This window comes from Caenorhabditis remanei, chromosome IV (assembly GCF_010183535.1).
Source record: "Caenorhabditis remanei strain PX506 chromosome IV, whole genome shotgun sequence".
NCBI classification, from domain to species: Eukaryota; Metazoa; Nematoda; class Chromadorea; order Rhabditida; family Rhabditidae; genus Caenorhabditis; species Caenorhabditis remanei.
The window spans coordinates 4,066,482-4,084,073 of NC_071331.1; the positions used below are offsets into that span (position 1 = coordinate 4,066,482).

Genomic DNA, 17,592 nt, shown 5'->3' on the forward strand with positions numbered 1-17,592 from the left:
CAATGAGCTTCACTATTTGAGAAAGCCCGATGAAGCATTGATTGCGCATTGAGTTAGTATTAAAACTGGAACGCGAGCATTGGATCAATTGGTCGAACCGATTGGTAACTGTTCAATGCATCGAAAGATCGCGAAAGTCTCCCCGTCCAGTTGACACATTCAAGTGGTAAAACATCTAAACCTGTAGTCGGAGCGATGATGCCTAGGTGGCTCCTAGAGTTAAGCCGAGACTCAGGGTAATACGGTTCGGTAATTCGCGGTGAATTTTAAAACCCGATCCATTCCTTCGGGATAAAACCTCGATATATCCAAATCCATGATGCTAATGCTGCTAGAGGAGGAACAATCGAAACATCCGGAACCATGATGCTAATGCTGCTAGTGAAGGATGCCAGAAAATAGGATGAATTGTGATTCAGACCGACCGCGAGATAGCATTCGGTGCGTCAGAAAGTTGTTTTCGACGATCGGGGTAATACATTGATGTAGTAGTCGAGGCGGAAGCTGGACGACTCCTTCCCACGGGGATACATTAGTGTGGTGAATAGATTAGTCACGGATTGATAACCCATAATTTGAAACTCAGCTCGGATTGTTTGAACCATTTAGTGCTTAAGTTAACTCTTTCAGCACATTTGGTACTCAATCATTCGTCTGGAGCTCATTGGACTCGAATAAGTCACTAGTCGCTGAAAATTCACTGAACCTGATTCACAAGTGTCTAATAACACCGCGTTCATTCCTATACGTCTTTCCAGACGGCTTTGATGATGCCTAATGCTACTTGGCTGAAATCGAAGTGACAAGATTACCGAGACCTCGAGTCTCAAAACGTTCATCAATGCATTCCTCGCGATAAGGTAAAGCGTTCATGGATGGCGGTCGGACTGTTTTGCTATGATCCGTCGGAGGAATATCTCGATTATTCCAAGACGTAGATCGAGGAAAACACGACGATGGCAAAGGTGTTCCACACCTCCTTGAGTCGTGATGATCACCATTTGGTACATCAATAGGTGAAACCTCAGTCCCTTCTAATGCTATTTGATCGAGCTGCAGCGTGTTACAGCTCAAGGGTCAGTCTCTTTCAAAAGGAGTATCTCCTTTTACTTCATGCATCGATGATGTCTCCAGAAGGAGAAACGTCCATGTGTGGTCGTTTGATTCTAAGATGTTTTCACCAGTAGAAATACCAACGAAGACTATTCACTTTGGATTATAACGACACAACGAGAATTCACGTTATTAGAGCGTGAACTATCTCGTTTTAATACGTCTCGGAAGAGCGTAACAGTTTCTCACGCGTTCTAATAAACTTGTCCACGTGGCTACGCGGCTAGAGTAAGCTCGGTTCGGAGAATAGTGTTCAGTACGTGTTTTTTACACTTCTAGCGAACGATCTTGTTCTCGCGCACCGCCCTTATTTTTTGGTTGGATGAGTTTAAAATCGGTGTTAATCTGTGTCTATTTTTAGCAAATGCAACGTCATAATCCGAATCCTCTGTGTCCTTCTCAGGCGATGGCTGATGCGTTAGCAGTCTCGTTGGATATCTTGGAGAAACCAGCAGAGCTGGCTCGGTATTCCGAACGTCTTCCTATTTTGGATGAATTCGACCTCGATCATCTGCAAGACCCGCGTTGTTCAGGTAACCTCTTATGGTTTCTGAGAACCGGAGATCTTCCTCATCCGGAACTTCTATTCAAAGAAGCTACCGCGAGAGAGCCATACCTGCTCGATGATCCGAGGTTGAAGTCGTGGGTGATTTCGATGATGCGAGGCTGTTACTCGAACGTCTTAAACACCGCGAAAGCGTTCGCTTCTACCCGATGCTCAGCTTGCGGTTCCTCCTTCTTTGGAATCGCGCTCGAAGACCATTCAGAACACAACTGTGGTTTCGTAAGATTTCTACCGCGTCAACATTGGCTCGAATTCTGCGTAGCAAATTCGTACTCATTCTGTGGGCACTGCAATTCTCGTTCTACGAGTCATACACGTTGTCCCTCGATGAGGCCATGCAAGAGTTGCAGACAGAATGTCGGTCATCAACACTTCCACGGAGTGTGTGATCTGAATCTGTCTCCTCTTCAATTCAAAGACCGCGTGAAGAAATTACGAATCCGCAGAGGTCGTCGTATTAGATGGCTCGTCGACCGCGGCCTCCTCGCCTTCCCTCTTCCATATGACTTCATTCCATCAGTTATTCAATCCCAAGCGGATCGAGTCATTAGAGAAGGTCAATTGATTAGAGGCACCGGCCCGCTTCTTCATCCAGAAGCCGACGAATTAGACTGGATTCCGCCTTATGTCTATCGCTGGAGACAGTTCCCGGGATTAGTAAACCGTGAGCTTGAACATGACAAACAACTCCGTCATCAAGACTTCTTTGATCACGAAGCCGAATGGTTTATGATCTTGGAAAACCGTGCTCGTGAAATCTACCACGAAATTCGTCAAGGTGACCACGTTCCGTTTATCATGAAGCATGCGTTCCTGATCAGAGCACCGCGTTTTCCAATTGATATCTATTCGCCCGGAAATGAGCCAGTGAGTATAGGAGTGGAGCATTAGCTAAAAATTCACATTATTTGATTACAGGCAGTTGAAGTATTGGCAATCGAACCACCGATTGAGGTTCCGTTGGAACAAGACAATCGAGAGGTACGATATTATGATTGTGGCGTACTAAAAGATAATCGTTTAGGAGAGAGAGCTTCAAGGCCAAGCTCCGCCAGCTGGATCAACAAGATCAAGTCCGAGATCCTCCCCGAGACGTGACTCGGTTAGTACAAATAATCAAAGTTCAAGTATTCTATTCTAAATTCGGCTCTTTATGATTTAACGGGGGTTTTAAGAATTAACGGGGGTTTTAAAAATAGACGGGGGTTTTAAGAATAGACGGGGGTTTTCAGAATAAACGGGGTTTTTCAGAATAAACAGGGGTTTTGAGAATAAACGGGGGTTTTCGGCAAGTTCTATTTACTTATACTAAGAAAACCCCAAAATGGTCAGAAATGACTACAGTCCCTCCATTATACATTTTTTTCTTTTTTTTTTCATTATACATTTTTTTCACAAACCAGGTATTCTGCTGAGTTAGAATTTATGAGTAGTCTCAGCTCCATCTCTTTTTCTCGTAGCTGTCATTCGGCGTCTTCCTTTTTCATCAGTCGAAGAGGACAGTTGTGGAATGCGTGTAGGAGGGACGCACATTCCAAACATATCCCTGTGGTGACACAGTACCTCATGAGTACATCCTTATTCACTGTGCAGGCGAAGAGAGGATGTCTGCCTTCGCAGAGTTCGTACGTGACTAAGGAAATTAAGTGAAAACGAAAGAGAAGTGAAGGAAAATAACATTAGGAAAATAAAATTAGAGAATCCTGAAAGTAAAGAAAGTGAACGAAGAACAGTTTGCGATTATAATTATTTGTTAAAGTGAAAAAAAGGTACGTGTGGTGATTTGCGATATTAAAACCACAGAATTTTATATAAGTTTTAGGCCAGTCATTTGCCACGTTGTTGTGGACTTTCTTTAGTCCTTTAGTCCCTAATGAAAGCGAGGAGAGGGGAAATTACACAGAAAGATAAGAATAATTAACTTAATATAATTAAAAGGAGAAAAAATATCAATTTAGAGAAAAAGGGAACAAAAAAGGGAGAGGTGAAAAGAGTCCGTCGTCGTTCCAACTGATTTGAAAACCAATTTTCCGTCTCTTCCCCTACTATGTTCCTATTCTTATTTCCACTTTGCCTCTTTATTTCTGTACTCTCTTGGACATCTCTATCTGAGAGATATTTTGAGGTCAAGGTGGGAAAATCGTACTCAGTTAAACGTAAGGCACTGTGCGGAGTCCCGCAAGGATCAGTTCTATCGCCCATTCTCTTCGGTATATTTGTCAAAGATGTCCCAAAACCTTTACCAGCTGGAGTCAAATGCCGTCAGTTAGCGGACGATATAAAAATTTATGCCTCTTTCTCCAACTCATATTCTAGTAACTCTCTTCCTAATCATTTCCAATTAGCTATAGACTCTGTAATTCTATGGTCAAAAAAAGCAAAATTAGACTTGAACAATAGTAAAACCGAATGTATTACTCTAGGCAATATAAGAAGCTGTGAATACCAACACTATAGAAGGTAATATTATTTGTCAGAAAACGTTAATTAGAGATCTTGTATTCCTGATAAGCCCACAACTTCACAACTTGAAAAATTGAAAAGTTGCTTTTCAATCTGCAGGTCCACGCTCCCCGTATCGCGGAATCCCTTCAAAGACATCTGCTAGAAATCGGTGAGCTTCCAGGTTTACTAGGAAAAAAGTTTAATAGAGCTAAGACTGGAGCTTCTGAGTCGGGAACCGACCCAGAAGAAGTCGAGTCACTAGGGATAGCCCTAGTCCAAAGCTATGTTCCGATTATCGACGAAAATAAAGGTATCATTGCCGACCTTCTTCGTATTTTAACGGACTATACTGTATCTCATGAATTGAACGTAAGCGTTCCAGCTTCTCCAGAAGAAATTTTTTAGGAGATGGAACGCTCTTTCGAGGAGTCCACCCTCCAAGTATAAGAAAACGAGGTATCACCACCTCGCATTACTGTATCATGCCCCCATGTCATTAGCCCACCACCTAACAATACCAACCCAATCACAAGTGCTGAATCATCCAGCCCCGAGGAAAATAACTCTGTTCACTCTCTACCAAATCAAATACCAGAAACCCCGATTCTTACGAATACGGGAGGAACATCCAACCAAGGAGTCAACAGGGCACCTTAAAAATCTCAGAACCTTTTTTGAATACTAACTTTCGAAACCCAAGAGTACAACAACTCTTCGATAACACGCACATAACACCAACAACTATAGTAATCAACAAGCACGAAACACGCCAAGATATCCAACTAACACCGAAAACTCTGAACAACCTGAACATTCGGCATACAGAGGAAACTCTCAAGATGCCCGTAATGCGCAGAATGCAGAAACCAATCTGGAACGTTCGAGAAGTCATAACAATGAGCCCGTCTCAAATCAACAACGGTTCCTTCAAAGTTATCCACGCTTCCCAAGTGAGTCCAACGACCAATTAGACTCGGAGGTGAACAGCAACATCAAAAACGCCATAAGACAACAGAGACCAACTACATGCGAACTCTGCGAAGGCAGACATCCTTTCTTCGCCTGCACAGTGAATAAGGATGTACTCATGAGGTACTGTGTCACCACAGGGATATGTTTGGAATGTACGTCCCTCCTACACGCATTCCACAACTGTCCTCTTCGACTGATGAAAAAGGAAGACGCCGAATGACAGCTACGAGAAAAAGAGATGGAGCTGAGACTACTCATAAATTCTAACTCAGCAGAATACCTGGTTTGTGAAAAAAATGTATAATGAAAAAAAAAAGAAAAAAATGTATAATGGAGGGACTGTAGTCATTTCTGACCATTTTGGGGTTTTCTTAGTATAAGTAAATAGAACTTGCCGAAAACCCCCGTTTATTCTCAAAACCCCCGTTTATTCTCAAAACCCCCGTTTATTCTGAAAACCCCCGTCTATTCTTAAAACCCCCGTCTATTTTTAAAACCCCCGTTAATTCTTAAAACCCCCGTTAAATCATAAAGAGCCCTAAAGGCTCTTTAAGAATTAACGGGGGTTTTAAAAATAGACGGGGGTTTTAAGAATAGACGGGGGTTTTCAGAATAAACGGGGGTTTTCAGAATAAACGGGGGTTTTGAGAATAAACGGGGGTTTTGAGAATAAACGGGGGTTTTCGGCAAGTTCTATTTACTTATACTAAGAAAACCCCAAAATGGTCAGAAATGACTACAGTCCCTCCATTATACATTTTTTTCTTTTTTTTTTCATTATACATTTTTTTCACAAACCAGGTATTCTGCTGAGTTAGAATTTATGAGTAGTCTCAGCTCCATCTCTTTTTCTCGTAGCTGTCATTCGGCGTCTTCCTTTTTCATCAGTCGAAGAGGACAGTTGTGGAATGCGTGTAGGAGGGACGTACATTCCAAACATATCCCTGTGGTGACACAGTACCTCATGAGTACATCCTTATTCACTGTGCAGGCGAAGAAAGGATGTCTGCCTTCGCAGAGTTCGCATGTAGTTGGTCTCTGTTGTCTTATGGCGTTTTTGATGTTGCTGTTCACCTCCGAGTCTAATTGGTCGTTGGACTCACTTGGGAAGCGTGGATAACTTTGAAGGAACCGTTGTTGATTTGAGACGGGCTCATTGTTATGACTTCTCGAACGTTCCAGATTGGTTTCTGCATTCTGCGCATTACGGGCATCTTGAGAGTTTCCTCTGTATGCCGAATGTTCAGGTTGTTCAGAGTTTTCGGTGTTAGTTGGATATCTTGGCGTGTTTCGTGCTTGTTGATTACTATAGTTGTTGGTGTTATGTGCGTGTTATCGAAGAGTTGTTGTACTCTTGGGTTTCGAAAGTTAGTATTCAAAAAAGGTTCTGAGATTTTTAAGGTGCCCTGTTGACTCCTTGGTTGGATGTTCCTCCCGTATTCGTAAGAATCGGGGTTTCTGGTATTTGATTTGGTAGAGAGTGAACAGAGTTATTTTCCTCGGGGCTGGATGATTCAGCACTTGTGATTGGGTTGGTATTGTTAGGTGGTGGGCTAATGACATGGGGGCATGATACAGTAATGCGAGGTGGTGATACCTCGTTTTCTTATACTTGGAGGGTGGACTCCTCGAAAGAGCGTTCCATCTCCTAAAAAATTTCTTCTGGAGAAGCTGGAACGCTTACGTTCAATTCATGAGATACAGTATAGTCCGTTAAAATACGAAGAAGGTCGGCAATGATACCTTTATTTTCGTCGATAATCGGAACATAGCTTTGGACTAGGGCTATCCCTAGTGACTCGACTTCTTCTGGGTCGGTTCCCGACTCAGAAGCTCCAGTCTTAGCTCTATTAAACTTTTTTCCTAGTAAACCTGGAAGCTCACCGATTTCTAGCAGATGTCTTTGAAGGGATTCCGCGATACGGGGAGCGTGGACCTGCAGATTGAAAAGCAACTTTTCAATTTTTCAAGTTGTGAAGTTGTGGGCTTATCAGGAATACAAGATCTCTAATTAACGTTTTCTGACAAATAATATTACCTTCTATAGTGTTGGTATTCACAGCTTCTTATATTGCCTAGAGTAATACATTCGGTTTTACTATTGTTCAAGTCTAATTTTGCTTTTTTTGACCATAGAATTACAGAGTCTATAGCTAATTGGAAATGATTAGGAAGAGAGTTACTAGAATATGAGTTGGAGAAAGAGGCATAAATTTTTATATCGTCCGCTAACTGACGGCATTTGACTCCAGCTGGTAAAGGTTTTGGGACATCTTTGACAAATATACCGAAGAGAATGGGCGATAGAACTGATCCTTGCGGGACTCCGCACAGTGCCTTACGTTTAACTGAGTACGATTTTCCCACCTTGACCTCAAAATATCTCTCAGATAGAGATGTCCAAGAGAGTACAGAAATAAAGAGGCAAAGTGGAAATAAGAATAGGAACATAGTAGGGGAAGAGACGGAAAATTGGTTTTCAAATCAGTTGGAACGACGACGGACTCTTTTCACCTCTCCCTTTTTTGTTCCCTTTTTCTCTAAATTGATATTTTTTCTCCTTTTAATTATATTAAGTTAATTATTCTTATCTTTCTGTGTAATTTCCCCTCTCCTCGCTTTCATTAGGGACTAAAGGACTAAAGAAAGTCCACAACAACGTGGCAAATGACTGGCCTAAAACTTATATAAAATTCTGTGGTTTTAATATCGCAAATCACCACACGTACCTTTTTTTCACTTTAACAAATAATTATAATCGCAAACTGTTCTTCGTTCACTTTCTTTACTTTCAGGATTCTCTAATTTTATTTTCCTAATGTTATTTTCCTTCACTTCTCTTTCGTTTTCACTTAATTTCCTTAGTCACGTACGAACTCTGCGAAGGCAGACATCCTCTCTTCGCCTGCACAGTGAATAAGGATGTACTCATGAGGTACTGTGTCACCACAGGGATATGTTTGGAATGTGCGTCCCTCCTACACGCATTCCACAACTGTCCTCTTCGACTGATGAAAAAGGAAGACGCCGAATGACAGCTACGAGAAAAAGAGATGGAGCTGAGACTACTCATAAATTCTAACTCAGCAGAATACCTGGTTTGTGAAAAAAATGTATAATGAAAAAAAAAAGAAAAAAATGTATAATGGAGGGACTGTAGTCATTTCTGACCATTTTGGGGTTTTCTTAGTATAAGTAAATAGAACTTGCCGAAAACCCCCGTTTATTCTCAAAACCCCTGTTTATTCTGAAAAACCCCGTTTATTCTGAAAACCCCCGTCTATTCTTAAAACCCCCGTCTATTTTTAAAACCCCCGTTAATTCTTAAAACCCCCGTTAAATCATAAAGAGCCCTAAATTCTAGGAGAATTCCTCTGAGTACTCGGAGGTTGACCACGACATTGTTGAGAGATATGTCGTAAATGCTCATAATAATCCTCCGGTGAACCACGATCCCTTCCTCACCGAATCGATTCTTCATGTCCGTCCAGAAGGAGCTCTGCTAGACCGCATCCGCGAGCACATGCACCGCTACGATGTCATCGAGTACGATGCGATTTGGACGTTGGAGGATGGATCTGAGACCGCAGATTGGGAATCGCACAGAGAAGAAACATTGAGATCCCTCATCCTACCGGAGATCCGCTATACTGTGAGAAACAAACCGGGTGACAAATTTTCGTTTGGAGTCGCTAAACCAGTCATCGAGGCTCTTTCTACATTGACCGCGCCTGATTCTCGTGACGCCCTATTAGGACGAATCGAGACGTGGCAGTTGGTCATGACAGGTGGCTGGGATAGCACGCCTATCACGGAAAGTGTCACCACGAATATGCTCCTCACGTATTACGCGCATCTGGTAGATCTTGGGGCAGCTCTTGTCGGCTCACCGCGTTCTTTTACCTGTCTGGTCACAACCGTGTTCGGGTTCCCGTACAACAATGTCTGTTTGTTGATTCCTTCGTATCATATTTTCCGCATTCCTGCGGTGGTGGAAGCTGTTCGTAGATGGATGCGTGCTCCGGCTCTGTCCTTTGCAGTCCAGAATGCACCGCGTGACCAATTCCCGTATAATGTGGAATTGAGAGCGCCGGGTCAGGATGGCGCAGAAGAGGAGGTGGATCCCGAAGGCGAACGCGAAATCGCTCGTGTTATCTACACGCTCGACGTCGCTCGCATCGGAACTCATTTTCGAGAGAATCTGCCGACCCTGGACATCATTGATATTTTATTGTCTAATGAATGCCCCGGGCCGAAGAACCTCGTTATTCGACGCATCCGAACGATTCAAGACACCATCACCGCGGCTAATGAAGAAACTGAATCTCTCGATAATTACACGGCTGAAGACCTCGATGCTTATTGTGCGTTTTGGACCGCGATTCTCCACGCTCTCCGCGTGTTTGTAGAGTCCGGTGCGTCCACGTCAGCTCGGTTGTCAGAGTGTACTATGGAGTTGATTCATGGAGGAGAAACCGCGTTCGAGTTGGCTTTTCCTACGATGCGTGCCTTCCATTCGGAAGCGCTCGGTTGGTGGTTATTATGGGTGGAGAAAACTCTTGTTCCGCAGCTTAAGCGCGTATCAGGACTCCAGTGCTCGTGTACCTTCCACGAACGTCAACCACGCAATCAGGAAGACCAACCAGAACAAAATTGACATTGTTATGCGTTTCTCGTCAAAACTATCCACCACGTCTCCTACTAGAATTGAATACTTCTCTTTATTATTGTGCCACATCGGCCATCTCCGTATTTCTCCGTCACCGCGTATTCAAGCTTTGTTTAAATAAATAGAAATTGAGTATTGGTGTGTTGAGAGTCGGAGCCACAAGTTTCAGGTAATCAAATAGACATCTGGGAAAACTCGGAATATCAAGTATGTAGAATTCAGAAGGCCTGAACAACCGGCTGTATTGCTAGTATTTGGTATTCCTAGTGGTCCTCAAGTAACTAGAATAATTCAGTGCCCGTTCCGTTGAGTCTTACTACATCGTCGGCACTAAGTTCCAGTTATCAGGATGATTCACAATTAACAACCATTCTTAAAAACAAGATGGTCCTATTTTAGACAGAAAAATCATCTAATCAATACTTTCTAGATTACAAGTTTACGCGCAGAATCAAAAGCCTTTCTATGAGGTCGAGCCTTTTGAAAGGGGTAAAATGTTATGTCAGATACTCTGAAAATTGAGTAGGAAATGGGCTCGAGCGATCGTTTGAGCTGCCTGGAGCAAGATCGTTCTGTTTTCTAGCGTGTTAAGTCGATGAAGTTCCACATGAGGATATTTTACGAGTTTTCTAGAGATCTTTGAATACTTCGGTAAAGGTTTGGTTGATTCCCTCCATTATATCCAATATTGTCGATTCCATTTCCCTTGGTTCAGGATTTGGAGAACACGTCATCTTTCATACCATGTCTCTTAGATCAACCATCACCGTGACTCCGTGTACCGGTGAGAAAAGTTGATAGTCTCTAGTAAACGGGCGATGAATAATCGTCTGGTCAAGGATGGATATATTCTCGACACTCTGGGGATATTGCAATGAATCAGCTTGCGTAGTCCTGTATCTCTGATACATCTGTGACCACGATACGAGCGATCTCAATATTGTTGCCGCCAGAGAGGGTGCCACGAGACCAGCAGGAACTGGTTCTGGTGCCTAGTTTCACTGTCCATGAATCTACTATGACCTTGATCGGGAGATGATTTTGTGATATGCTGACGGTCCTCGATGGACAGGCAGTGATCCTCTCTCCCCTACCTAGTAGTAGTGCCCTCATGCGGAGGGACCCACGAAACTCCTATACGCAAAGCCAGTTCACCTTTGACGGAGATGTTCAGGGAAATCTGCAAGTATTCGGGTCCGGAAGGATTCCTCTGTCGTGGTGAGAAGCCACCAGGCACGAGGAGAATACGCAACCGCGTAGTACAGAAAGTGCGATACTGCTGAGTGCTTTTGGTAATTCATTGTACATGAAAGTCGGAATTCACCGCGATTTTCGCTCATGTCAAAAATGTTTTCCAGCAGCCTACTGCGCGATTTTGAATATATGGGTGTTCGATTGGTAACCGAACCCCCAGACCCCAATCCAGCATCACACTGAATTGGCCCCCCTTCAGGTATTTTCAGAGCAGCGAGGACTCTACAGTGTACGAGCTACGGAGAGCAAGTGCACACAACGGCGCTTCAATTATCTGCTTTCGATTTCCCCGGTCTCGAACATTCCGAGTCAGAATTAGCTATTTTGACCGCGGAGTGATTGAGATGAGTCAGATGAGCAATGACGAGATTCACGTTGTATAACATCCGTATAGGATGAACTAAGTTAGAATTAGACGTAAGGATAACTTGGTACTCGTCCTACCAAGACAACGTCTCGGAGCTCAAATGACTCATCCTCTTATTGAGACCGGACAAAGCTGTAACCAGAGAGTTGTCGCTTCGCCTGTGTTCAGCTTCGGATGTGTACAATTCGAGGATGGATGTCAGGATACTCGCCCAAGCAGAGGCGGATCTCTAGCGTTTTGTTTAATCTCTCTATTTCTTCTTTATAATCTCGCTGTTTGGTCTCAATTCTCTTAAAGAATAATTTTAATTTTCAGCTTTCAACTTCTTTGTGCGAACAACCAACCATGTCCCGTACCGGACCCCCCGCGTGGATCGATCCTTCGTCTCAGCCGAGCGAGGATGGAACTCCCGCACCCGACCGACCGCGTCCACTGTCAACGAACTTCAAGAAGGCTCAGCGACACTACCGGAATGCGATCACCCGAGCTGCGACTGCTGGTACCAAGGCAGCGAGGGAATCAAGACTCATCGTCGAAGAGCTTCGTGTCAACCGCGATGAGCAAGGATTGGAGACAATCGACCATTTGAGGAAGGAGATGATTGTCGCTGCAGCAATGATCGAGACGGATGCTCATTTCCATGACGTCGTCAACAACTTCCAAGCGATTCTGTCGGAGAAGGAGAGAAGAGACCTGTGCAATGGTGTTACCGCGTACCTCAACGCGAAGGCACGTCCCGTCGACCTTCCTCCGATCAAGGAGTCAATCTTGGAGCTGCAACAAGTCCTTACGGATCATCAGTTCCAATTTACTGAAGCAGTTTCGCCAGCCGAAACCGTGGACATATCTGATTCGATTGCACGCTCGCCTTTGGAAGACGAAGAACTTCTCGAAAGAGATCTTCTTGACTCGTCCATTTCTGATGCGGACATCGAATCGGTAATCCTAACCCCGCGAAATGAAGAATTGGAGATGCCTCATCGTGAGCAATTTCATTCGGCATCGAGCTCGGTTAGACCACCGGCGAACGATCGTGAGGCCCCGGCTTCCGATCAAGTAGACGGAGGAGAAAGAACGGGAGTTTTCCCAGCGGTTCCTTCGAACATTCGTTCAAATGCCGAACACCGCGAAACCCACATCATTGGATCTCGTCTCAGCAGAACGGCCCCAGGTACCGCGTTTCCCCAAACGATGGTTTCATGCCCGGTCTGCCACGAGGATCATGATATTTTGGAATGTAACAGTCCCATTCGTTCGGCTTACTGTGCGAAGAACGAATTATGCGTTCATTGCACGTCTGCTAGACACTTGACACATCAGTGTCCAATTCAAATTGCCCAGGCATCACTAATCTCTAGAACCCCCAAGTTGGAGGCTCAGGAGAATGGTGGTCGTTTTATGTCTGCGGCAAGACCTATTGGAGCCTCGACTCCTCTTGACCGCGCTGATTCGGGTTTTCCATCGCCTCCGGAAACGGAAGCGAGGGAGAACAATCGTAATATCTCGGGTGCAGTCTCTCCACCGCGTGTTCGGAAACCTGCTCGTGTTGAGGAGGAATCGGACAGCGAGTGTCGAGAACCGGAGAATAGTAGGAAAATGTCATCGAAGAGTAAAGACCTCTCATACTATGATGTCGATACTATTCTGACCAAGTTTTCTGCTGATCCGATGCAGTACAAGAGATTCATGACGATGTTCGAAAAGCAAGTCATGCAAAACTCGCGTTTGACAGACGATCTGAGACTGGCTCTTCTGGAAAAGAAGCTTGTTGGTGAGGCCAAGTGCTATTTCATTAACGTCGGAGATGCTCGCAAAGCGGTCGAAGCCTCTTTGAAAGCACTTCGCGCTGCCTTCCAGGACGATAGTACTGGAGCTAATGAAGCACTTGCCCGATTCCAAAAGCTCACGTTCCACGAGACCAATTACAAACAAGCCACCCGTGAACTTCTTGAGTGTAATACGTTAATTATGACACTCGAAGATCTGGGGCAGGATGTTGTATCTCCCGGGTTTGTCCGTTCACTCGCCCAAAAGCTACCTCGCTCAGCTTTCAAACTTGTTCGAGAGCTGTATGCGAACAACGCTCAGCCGTCGACGAATGATGTCATAGAATTGTATACGGACTACTTAAAGGCAGAAGCCTTCTATGACAAATTTTGTCCGGCGACCGCCTCTGAGAGGACGAAAGAGATCCCAGACGAAGCAGTTCTTGCGGCGGAGGGGACCTTCAGTAATCCTACGCAATCTTCGAAAGTGTCCAACCAGGCTGCAAACACTCGTGTTACCGCGCCAGTCAAGTCTAATTCGAACACCGCGAACGTTAATAGTAACAGTGCGCAATCCTCGAAAAAGAATGACAAGAAGAAAAAGTCGAAGACTGCGAACCAATCAAGTGGGCCCACTCAGGGTAACCGCGTCAATCAAGGCTATTCTGCTGGAGCCGGAATGGGATACTTCGGTTCCCAGGCTACGGTTCAACAGAACAATCAGACTCACCAGAGTCATGGCAACGCACCCCACGCTGGAGTCCCGGCTCAGAATCCGCAAGGATCTTCGAGCTACGGAATACAAAATGGAGGAAAGCAGGCGTCTACCCCAGCTCAGAAAGAGAAGAAGGCTAGTATCCCGATCTCGAAAGGTCAACCAGGAGAAACTCTTGAGCCGTGTTATAAATACGGAAGAGGATATGATGAGAGATTTATCGCTCATACGTTCCCACGAGATTCTCCTACGGGTACCAAATGCTGCTTTATTTGCGGTCCTGGTCATTCTATTCTTCAATGTGCTCTGTCGTCATACGACGTGCGCCAATTCTTCCGTCAATCGAATTCGTGCCACAACTGTGCGCAACGTAATCACCGTACGGAGGAATGCGCGAGCTACAGTACATGTGCATACTGTCAAGGTAAGCATAATACTGGAGCGTGCACCTTGAAAGAATACTACCGCGATCCACGCAACTATCCAGCTGAAGCTCCTTCTCCAATTCTGTCCACGTTTTTTCGTGGCCCCTTCGGGGGCTCACAATAAACATCTGGGGATAGGCCCCAGGCCGACCAAGGCCTGCGTGCCAACTGCTGCCTCGCCCACAGCAGTGTCTCTAGACCAGCCTTCGGGCTCAATTTCTGGTAATTCTTCTTCTCTCTGTTCCTCGTTACCGCGCTTCCTTGATCGTCTCACACAAGAATGTCTTCACAACGCATCCCTTGTTGGAGAATCAGGACAGATATCGAAATTGCCCTTTGCGGCCCTCCGGACTACGGATGGTCACAGAGTTTTGGCGTTAGTTGATTCCGGAGCATCGCTGTCTGTACTTTCTCACGAAAGTGCTGAACGCTTTGGTCTTGCCATCCTAGCCACTAAAACTTTGACAATTTCGGGTTACAGCAGAACGACAACAGAAGAGTCTAACATTTACCAGATGTCTTTCTCTACAGATGGGGACCCTTATTCAATGCTAATTGCTGGCGCACCTCAGCTCCCGAAGACTAGATTCATCAGTCCTCTTTTGAGTTCTGAAGATCTAGGATTCCTTCGAGATAATAAGATTAATACCAACGTCATCTCTTCTGATCAAAAGTTCAATGGTCAGTTCATCGACATGATTTTGGGTAATGATCTGTTAGCTCGATTGTTGGGAACCTCGAGGAGGCTGCTGCTTCCGTCTGAAAGATTCGTCGAGCTCACTCCGTTCGCTCCGATTGTTTTTCCTCCTACGCGTTCCTCTCTTCCCCCGCCGGAAAGCGTCCGCACTCTGATCGAAGCCTTCATTAGTGAAGGATTCATCACAGCTCTGACGACCCCGCCGGATTCGAAAGATCCAGTTGATCGTCTTCATTCGGAGATCTCTCAGCTGTGGAATCTAGACAACTTGGGAATTGAGGAGCCGGGGCCTATTGAGGGGAAAAAGACAGAATTACAAGATCTCATTGCATGGTTCGAACAGAACGTCCGATTCGACGATGAGGGAAACCTTCTGGTTTCTCTTCCGTGGAACGGGAAGCAGCTTCGTCTTGCGTCTAACCGCGGTGTTGCTGTCAAACGTTTAGAGCAGTTGGTTATCTCCTTGAAAAAGAAGAATAACTTATTGCAGGACTATGACGAGATTATTCGTAAACAATTGGACAGCGGAATCATTGAATTAGTAACCCCAGAGATGGATGATAATACAGACCCACGATACTACATTCCCCACCGCGTTGTTGAGAAGTTAACTTCTCTGAAGTTACGGATTGTTCTAGATGCCAGTAGTAAGAAAGGCGGCGAGCTCAGTCTTAATGACTGCCTCGAAGCTGGTCCGTCCATGCTAGTAGATCTCTTCGACATTCTCATCCGTTCTCGGATGCCAGACTACCTGGTGGTGGCTGATATTGAAAAAGCCTTCCATCAGGTACGGATGGTACCCGAGGATCGAGACTGTACGCGTTTCCTTTGGCTAAAGGATATCGCGAAGCCTCCGGTCCGTAGTAACATTGCCGAATACCGATTCACACGCATTCCATTCGGAATGACGAGCTCTCCGTTTCTTCTCGCAGCCACGATTAATCATTTCTTACATGATATGAAGAATCCGATCGCGGAGAGAATCAGAGAAAATATCTATGTCGATAATGTAATGCTTACCACGAACAACCGCGAGGAAATTCAGTCTCTTCGTATAGACTCGAAAGAAGCATTCAATCAAATGAATATGCGGCTCAGAGAGTATATCACGAATTGTCCAGGAGAAATGGAGAAATTCCCTAAGGATGAGATTTCTAGCGAGACCACGATCAAATTACTCGGGTATCTCTGGGATACTGTACATGATACATATACCATCAAGTTAGCGCAGCTACTGGAGACACACCCGACCAAACGTCAGGTGGCTTCACGTATGGCTGAGACTTTCGATCCTCTTGGTAATCTTGCTCCTCTCTTTGTCTCGTTCAAACTATTGATGCGTGACTTATGGGTCGATGGTATCGACTGGAAACACCGCATTCCGAAATCCCTTCTACCGCGTTGGGACGCTATTAGGAAGCAGTTTTCTGAGTTATCAATTACGATTCCTCGATTATTGCGACCGCGTGGTGGTTACAAGAACGTTCAACTTCTTGTATTTTCGGATGCTTCCAAAGATACGTACGCCTGTGCAGTCTACATTATGTATGAATACGACGATCGAGAACCAGAGATTGGGCTACTTACCGCGAAATCGAAAATCAAGCCATCGTCTAGTAAGACTCTGACAATTCCGCGTCTCGAATTACTCGCGATCGAAATTGGCACGAGGATTGCTATGTCTGTAGTTAAAGCGATGACTTCTGAGCATCCCTGCTCCGTCAGATTCTTCTCTGATGCGATGGTCGCTTTGTACTGGGTACTCCGAAATGAGCAAAAGAAATGTTGGGTTAGTAACCGCGTGAAAGGTATTCATGAGGTGTGCGATAGTCTCAAATCTCTTGAGATTCCGAACACGTTTCATCATTGCCCCACCGACCTCAATCCAGCAGACATTGCTACGAGAGGAATGGGAAGTGAAGAATTGAAGAATTGTACTCTTTGGTTCCACGGTCCAGGCTTTCTCAAGGAAGACCCGAGCAAGTGGCCTTGTCGCCTCGAAGGCAATATTACTTGCCCTTCGGACTTTCGCGAACTTATTTCTTCGGAAATAATAGCGACAAAGAAGAACACTGATACCACGGACTCTACTGAGCAATCAGTAGGTCAGTCAGAATTTGACGCCCTGACTGACGCCCTCAAGGGCATGTGTATGGTGACACAGCGTAAAGATCAGTACGTCTCGTTCGTGCCGTATGAGCGAAGCAACTCCTTATCCCGCGTCGTATCTTACACTCATTCCACGCTGAATTGCTTATTGAAGTTATTTAAGCGACATGAGTGGAAGAGTCCGATTATGCAGGAATTCGTCAAGTCCAAGTCTATTCCGGACACATCTTTGATGGGTCTTAAGGGAAGAGCCATTGCTCGGAGACTTGTATTCATCGAACATTATAAGGAAGCGGCTAGCCAAGGGCAGGAATTTCCGTCAAAGTTGTTACCGGTGGAAGGATCTGATGGTATCGTAAGAACCCATCGGAGAGTGCCATCGCCAGTATTGGCCAGTGATGCGTATAAGCGGATTCTTGTTCACAAGAAACATCGCTTAGCGAGACTATTCGTCGAAGAGACGCACTTGAAAAATGTGCATCTTCCCGCGACTTA

The 17,592-nt window shown here is 45.0% G+C and overlaps 1 protein-coding gene across 1 annotated transcript; it reads left to right on the forward strand.

The window, feature by feature from the left end:
- Positions 1 to 8,148: 8,148 nt before the first annotated feature.
- GCK72_012392 (uncharacterized protein) lies at positions 8,149 to 9,752 on the forward strand (the record flags this gene model as incomplete). Its single annotated transcript, XM_053729076.1, has 2 exons — positions 8,149 to 8,193; positions 8,460 to 9,752. 2 exons carry the CDS (start codon positions 8,149 to 8,151, stop codon positions 9,750 to 9,752), a joined length of 1,338 nt encoding a protein of 445 aa, XP_053583848.1.
- Positions 9,753 to 17,592: the final 7,840 nt, after the last annotated feature.